The sequence below is a fragment of the Penaeus vannamei genome, chromosome 20 (assembly GCF_042767895.1).
Source record: "Penaeus vannamei isolate JL-2024 chromosome 20, ASM4276789v1, whole genome shotgun sequence".
Taxonomy (NCBI): Eukaryota; Metazoa; Arthropoda; class Malacostraca; order Decapoda; family Penaeidae; genus Penaeus; species Penaeus vannamei.
In genome coordinates, this window is record NC_091568.1 from 39965082 (window position 1) to 39972581 (window position 7500).

General features: G+C 39.8%; 1 protein-coding gene across 17 annotated transcripts in view; it reads right to left on the minus strand.

Moving 5' to 3' along the window:
- The window catches only part of LOC113819318 (pericentriolar material 1 protein), a 69416-nt gene that overhangs the window by 11695 nt on the left and 50221 nt on the right, over positions 1-7500 (minus strand). For 16 of the 17 annotated variants that reach the window (XM_070135529.1, XM_070135519.1, XM_070135521.1 and 13 more), the window contains 10 exons: positions 7043-7500; positions 6438-6599; positions 6016-6232; positions 4833-4941; positions 3524-3715; positions 3098-3224; positions 2457-2534; positions 1504-1836; positions 1031-1144; positions 618-782 (listed from right to left, as the gene is read on the minus strand). The exon at positions 7043-7500 is cut by the window's right edge and continues 130 nt beyond it. In XM_070135529.1, the coding sequence (XP_069991630.1) occupies positions 618-782; positions 1031-1144; positions 1504-1836; positions 2457-2534; positions 3098-3224; positions 3524-3715; positions 4833-4941; positions 6016-6232; positions 6438-6599; positions 7043-7500 (1955 nt within the window). The remainder of the gene's footprint in view (positions 1-617; positions 783-1030; positions 1145-1503; positions 1837-2456; positions 2535-3097; positions 3225-3523; positions 3716-4832; positions 4942-6015; positions 6233-6437; positions 6600-7042) is intronic. The other variant, XM_070135524.1, reaches the window with a different exon arrangement.

Sequence of the window (7500 nt, forward strand, 5' to 3'; positions counted from 1 at the left end):
CACGCCCGGGATGCTGGCCACTTACATAACCCATTGCCCAGGGTTTTCAGCTCCGTGATTTCCGTCATGCAACCGGATCCAAGGGGATAAATTGAAAACTAGAGATGTAAAAGGGTGGAACACAAAGCATACTTCAGGTAAAATGAATGCTATGGAGAGAATGTTGATGAAGCTGATGCCAAAAATTCAAGCAAGCCTACTCATTTTCCTGTGAGAGTAGAATCAAGAAATCCTAATCACATCCCTATGAAGGTAGAACCATGTGGAAAATATTATCTGTGAGGAGGGATAGAAGGCATAAAGGGAATTCACAAAGGAAATATTCTTTAGGTCCCTCATCCTATTACATCATATTCCCTAATATCTTGACAGTATTTTAAAGACTTCACACCTTATCAAAGATTTAATAAGCTGAGACTTTCAAACATCATATGGCAATGATGAATGGCATCTCGACGGACCATCACCTGCCCTTAGTAAGTTCACTGCATTTCAAACTACAACAGCATTTACTTCCCTAATGTCGTCAAGTTTGTATGGAAATGACAAATAAAACTACATAATATTCATTACTCTTCAATGTAATAAAGTACTTTTTTACAGAGCTTGCAACTAACCTGTGCAATGAGAGTGTGGTGGAGCGTAGTGAGAAGCAGTGGAGAGACAGACCCCCCTGGAGTCATAGCTCCCCCCACATGACTCTGCAGGACCTCGACACTTGCCTTGACTGCCGATGACACAAGAGTCTCGAACGTCAAGTACTCAGTGTCATTGCTCAGCGTCTATGCAAAATGAAATTACACATCAAAATACAGAAACATTTCTCCTCTAGCAAGAAATTACTCTACAATGATGATAATGATCAAAATTAAGGGGGAAAAAAAAAAGATATAGGAAAACCTTAGACAAAAGCAATGAATAAATAAATAAATTCATTAAACGTAAATAATGAAATCTAAATAAAAACTTGACGGTAAAGTATGAATGTTCAAACTAATTCTGTCATTGAAAATAAATTACAAATGATTACATGTATGGCATGATGGGGGTGTTCTGGGGAAGAGCCGGCTGTGTCCAGCGGCTTCTGGCTTTTCTGTTCCGCTTCTTCACTCTCCAGGGCATGTCTCAACCATTCCTCCTCCACCTGAGATTTTGGCCTTGTTAAAACATTGTATCAAGTATTATATTATCTTTCTTTTCATGCAGTAAACTACATCTTTGGTACTTTCCTAGTGTGAAGGTCTAGGAAAATGAATATCAAGGTGAAAAGTCTTGCTACAAATCATTAGGAACCATAATAATTGTAAAATAATATATGGAAATAAATCTACTAAGTGGGACTGCACTTCAGATGAAAGGAGATAGCATATCAAAGGACAAAAACCAATTAAATGTTTGTGGCCCTCTAGAATGAACCTTTGTCATGCACTAAATACCTCTTGCATGAGAATGAAACAGGACAGGACTCCTACACAAGGAAAGACCTTTACAAGTTACACTAGCCTCTTGGGGATGCGAGCTGCTCATTTGGGAGTCACTGTAGGGAAGGTGGTCATACAGGGTGCTCTCAGAGTGCGCTGTCCCTCGACTGCTCTCCCGATTGCTGGAGAGATTGTGTTGTTGCTGGAAATAGGGGTAATTATGGTGCGAGGCTTGGGGTGGGTATTGCAGGTGGGGCTGAGAGACTACCCCCCCTTGCTGGTAGCGGTGTGGCTGGGGGGCTGGGGGGCGAGGGTGGCTGGTGTTGATGTCTGGGGTGGTGCGAGGAATTGCTCCCGTGGCCCCTGGACGTCCCCCAGGGCTCAGGCTAAGGTTCTTCACGTTTCGGTACAATGCCTGGGAGAGCAAAGGCCAGGATGCATTCAAGGGTTCAAATGGGACCAAAGTACAGGGTATGGCTTATGATAAAATAGAAGGAGCAGTAATTTTACCGGCAACTGGATCTATATATATGTCCAGTTTTTAAATGGAGTTTGGAAATAAATGACATGTTTTGAAGTAAGAAACACAGTGCCATTTCATCAAAAGCTGTATAACACTTATCACTTATAAGAAAATTAAGAAAGTCATATATTTTCTGGTCTATTTTCTTCAGAAACACAATGATGAACAGACATGAACTTCAAAATACCTTCAGTCATAAGTAATGAGAATTCAGCAAAGAAAGAATGCCCCTTTCTCTCAGGAGTTCACTTGACATGACTTTTCATGTCTATACTATAAAATTTTGTATCTTGAAGTATAATGATATTCATCCTTTTGTTTGTCCTATTACAATCTAGTTTAGAAGAGAATTAGACACATCTTCGTATTTCTGGCATGGCATAAATGAACTGTCTTTTAAGTTCATACAAGGGTCTTCAATAGCCAACACCTAATATGACAGAAACTTGAAAGCAAAGCATGAAAGAGGAAAAAAGAAAGAAGAGAAGGAACAAAACAAAAAAAGACATTACCCTGCTGTCTTCATCTTCAGAAGTGAGTCCACTGTCACTGACTTCGGACCCTGAAAGGCCTGCTGCACTTATGTTCTCCTGGGGAATATCAGAGAAACCTAGTTATAAACATTGATACAGAGGAAGCATGGATTTGAATTGTGTACTGGAAGGAAGCAAAAGAAGAAAGAAATGAAAAGCGAGAAAAAGTGTATCAAACCAATGACTGCAATATCAAAAATTTCAAGCATAACTCTGGGCACCTAATCATTGGAAGATAAAGAGAAGAAAAAAAAAGAAAAATCCTTCATTCATATCTACTTGTGAAGCTATACAAAAATTTGGCAGAAGCCAGTAATGTGGCTTTTTCAACACGCATTGGTAGTTTGCCTGACTCTTTCCATACTTTAAGCATAACTCTGGGCACCTAATCATTGGAAGATGAAAAGAAGAAAAAGAAGAAGAAAAAATCCTTCGCTTGTATCTATATGTGAAGCTAAATGAGCCAATGGTATGGTATATAAGCATGATCCTCAAGTCCATGCAGTGCAGCCATGGCATGATAGGATGTCATACATGTTCAATGGGTTAATCAGCAGAACATTTTAGTTTGCAAATAATGATACTTGATAACTCATCCAATATCATCCTAAAATCAGTACCTGGGGGAGTATGTTATGTCGATCTGCCTGTGAAGTAGAGTGGCTTCTCCAGGAGGTGTCGCGCAGGGGAGCAGGCAGCGAGAAGTTACTGTTCTCATTATTGATCCCCCTGTTACTGCTATTCATCCTATGATAATAAATAAAAGTAAATATATTAGTAACATAGGAATATTACTATCATACTTCACATGAAGACAGCTATTTAATATTTTCACAAGTATCTGCTACTAGTCATCATCTTATAGCTTATATGTGGATTTTTATCCATAACTGTACCATTAAAGCATTTCCAAACCCTTTATTAGAATTTCGTAACTAAATGTACAAATAATTACACAGAATACAAGGAGCAGTTTCTTTTAAGATAATATGATTGAGAGACCATCTAATGAGATACAAGTAGAAGGAAGACAAATCAATATTTACCCATGGTTTGAGCCATGAGGCTGTGTTGCCAGATCTTGCAACAGTGCAACAGCCACATGCTGGTCTGTATTGACTGTGATCTGTGATGCATGACGGAATAACTGTAGAAGGAACTCTGGGTGATTGGCGTGTTTTCGCATCAGTGCTTCTGCTTCCCTCAGAACCTCAACTGCAACAGCTCCAGCACCATCGCTATTGGGGTACATGGATGGGAGGTGAGTCATTTCTTTTATAAAAGGTATTCTAAAATATAATGTCTATTCAATAAATAAGATTTCAATCTATATAAAGAGAATAAAGCATTACTGGGGGAAACAAATTCAAGAAATTCCTAATTATAACCTGAACTATTGATGCTGGGAGTGAAAGTATACAAGCACTATCCACCTGAGGTTTGCTTTGTCATCTTTTAAAACATAAATAGGATTACAAACTCTTAGTCACCAATGAGCCACTTAGTAGGCCAAACCAGCCTCCTCTATTTTTTTAATTCCTTGATTTTTTTACAATTATCATCCCAGTAGTGATGATAATAGTATTAGAAAACAAAAATCATAGGATGTTGCACACAGGCCTAGTAATTGATTCCATAATTACTAAATGTTTATCAAGCCATTACTGTGTGTAAAAAAAAAAAACATAATACTGTCTTTAACCCCTACAATCCAGAAGATGTGAACATCATGTCATGAAAAAATTTGGCTTGAGGGGCAAGTGACATGAACATGCCATCAGGGGAAAATCTGGCTGTGGGCTGTGGTCATTTGAACTTGCTTTTGTGAGCGTTTTGCCTGAAGGCTACGGAGATGGGAATGACTTGCCGCAAGTGCACAAAGCTCTTGAAGGGTGATAAGAATAAACTGGTGTTTAGGATGGGGCTTTTGCATTATTTCCATTGATAAATGGATGTGGAATGTTATATCCGTGAACCATGACTGGAGGAGTGCGAGTTCGCCTGCTGTGACCATCAGCACAGATTGTATTACAGAAAATTGAATATCAAGAAAAAGACCAAACAAACAAAAAAATACACACAAAACAGAATATTACTAATTGTTATCATTACTGCACTGAGTTATGGACTACCTAGAGAGATGATAGAGTCTGTGCAAGGAAAACAGTCTATTACAATTTGGATAAAGCAAATCAAATGAAAAATATATACACTGTATAAAAGCTAAACATGCTTATACAGAAAAAGAGAAAGTAACATTGCAAAGGGGAAGCATAGTGTCTTGTCACCACACAATGAAGCGTCCCGATCCAATGGGTTAAACAGACAGGAAGTACCACACTAAACATGACCTACCTGTCGCTTCCATTGCCACGTGAGGAGTTGTAGTTGACAGAGGCTTGCTCTCTTGCTGCTGAGGATCCAGATATTCTTGGGATGTTCGTCTCATGTGACCACCACCCCCCTGTGGAGGCAAATTTGAATCAAGTTTGTGAAGACCATGTATTTCACTGGGAAGAAATGGGTTTCCAACTAAATATTCAAACCAAATTAACATGTTTAAATAAAGCAAAAACTGTGTTTATGTTCTGCACAGTTACAGTTTTCCTGTGAGACCAATCACCTACAATGCAATTACTGAATTAATTTTATTAATTTTGATGACGATTTCTCTTTAATTCGTAAGTCCTTATATGTGAAGGAATGGTTAAGAATGATTTCTGACTAGATTCACTATAAACAGCTAAAGGTGATCAACAATCCCACACTTATTTTACTATAATCTTTATTTTGGTATCACGTAATACTCATTGACAAATCAGTCTAATCTAATAGGAAGTTTTGATGGACATCCCCCTTGAATTCATTCCACTGAATCAACTACAACCCCATAAAAAATACGCACAGGAAGGCTGCTATACTGCGTTTGTTGTGAAATCAACTGATGTTTTTTTTCGGATCTGAGGAGCTACATCCACTCAAAAGTGGGTTTAGTCTCTTTAAAGCTTTATTTCCTAAAAAACAAACAAAAAACAACTGTTGTGTTGTGATCAAAAGCATAAAAAATGTGATGCTCAGATAGAATGCCATTATGACATTATCCAGGTTTCCATGGCATTGTCAAAACTTCTAGACCCATAATTTCCAATATGATGATTAAATTTTTGATATGATTCCAACAAACAAGGTATGACAAAACATCTATATAATGCCATTAGGGTATTTACTATATTAAATGCAATTCTGCTTGCATACTTATAGAGCTAAAGGGGAAGATTTATAGACATGTTCCACAAAATCCCCCTTATGTAAAACCAGTTGAAAGATAAGAGGGTTCACTGTGAGTAAATACACAATATAATATGTGTAACTGAAGAATACTTCAACCAAATTGTGATATAACAAGCAAAATAAGAATCACACATGTCATCTTTTCAAAAATTTGTACTCATTAATCCTTAGAAAAAAATCTGACACTGCTGTTTATATTTACACAAATTCACAATTTAGCATGAGCATATGTTATTTGATATAATACCTTGTTTATTACGGTTATTTGTCTTGTGCTTATTTTGTCCATGGATGTGTTGTCTGTTTGAAGAGACAGGGTTTCTGACCCGTGGATTTGCACCTCTGGAATTGTTGATGCGAGGGTTGCTCATCCTAGAGCGTGGTCCGCTGTTGCTGCTTGTGTTGTTATTGTGGCCAACGGCTACATTAAACCTCTTGTCTTCCATCCTGCTATTATCTCCAGACTTGAAGGGGGATAAAAGAGAGACTTTAATAATTATTTCAATAATTTTTAAGGGTTTCTTTATCATCACTGTATATTGCACCACTACCTGAAATTCTTATTTTGATAACAAACTTCATACCATACTACTGAAGCAGAGCATGTATAAAGATTACATAATGGTCATACACTTGTAGGTAGCAAACTTGTGTAAAATCCTTCCTAACCTGTTGATGGGTGAGAGCACCTGTAGTCGTGGTCCCCGCAACACAAGCAGTAGAAACTGGATGTTCACTAGTGTTGCTTTTAGTGGCTGTAGAGAGGAGATTCTGACGAGAATAGCTTCGGAAATTGTCCCAATAATTATTAGCGCGTGTTCCTGGGGGGACCTGTGAGATAAAGGGTTAGTCTTTGAATATCTGTTTCCTTGAAAATATAAATGATGTGACTTCATAACTTGACAGAATATAAAAATGTGAGAATGAAGAAATATACAAAAAAGTCATGAAGGAGAATAAAAATGGGGGCAGGGGGGAGTGTACGGAGAGAAAGAATAGGGGGGAGGGAGAGGGGGAAGGAAAAAAGGAGGGAGGGAGGGAGGGAAGAGGAGGAGGAGGAGGGGAGGGGGAGGGGGGAGGGGGAGAGGGAGGGGAGAGGGAGGGGAGAGAGAGAGAGAGAGAGAGAGAGAGAGAGAGAGAGAGAGAGAGAGAGAGAGAGAGAGAGAGAGAGAGAGAGAGAGAGAGAGAGAGAGAGAGAGAGAGAGAGAGAGAGAGTGTGCAGGGGGGGGCGGGGGAAGGATCAGTTCTTGTAAACAAACTATTGCTGCACAAACCTGGTTGTTCAGCAGATCAGTAGTCTGCTGATGCAATGGATGATTAGAGGCAAGGGAGGCCCAGTGGTGCTCCTCTGGGGGCTGAGACTGTGGCCGCTCTTCATTCATAGGGTCCAAGTGCATGAGAGGAATAGTAGGACTGTTGTCAAGGAGTCCTGTCACACCCAAGAGGGAGCCAATCTGATCTGGTGGCTGTTCTATGCCTGGTGTGGGCTCATGAGACCCCCAGGACCCTGTCTGGAACCGTAGGTCACCAATACGCCCATAAATGGGGTTTGTGACACCATTGGAGTGTGCGTCCCTGTCACCCGGCTGACCAAGATACTGTGGGAAGGAGAGGCTCTGTGGGACACCTGAGACGCCCTCCCTGGCCTCCTGGGCACGAGAGGTAGCCAGCAGGTTATGGTGGAGGGCATAAGGGGCATGGGTTCCATTGGTGACATCCTCCTCCTCCTCCT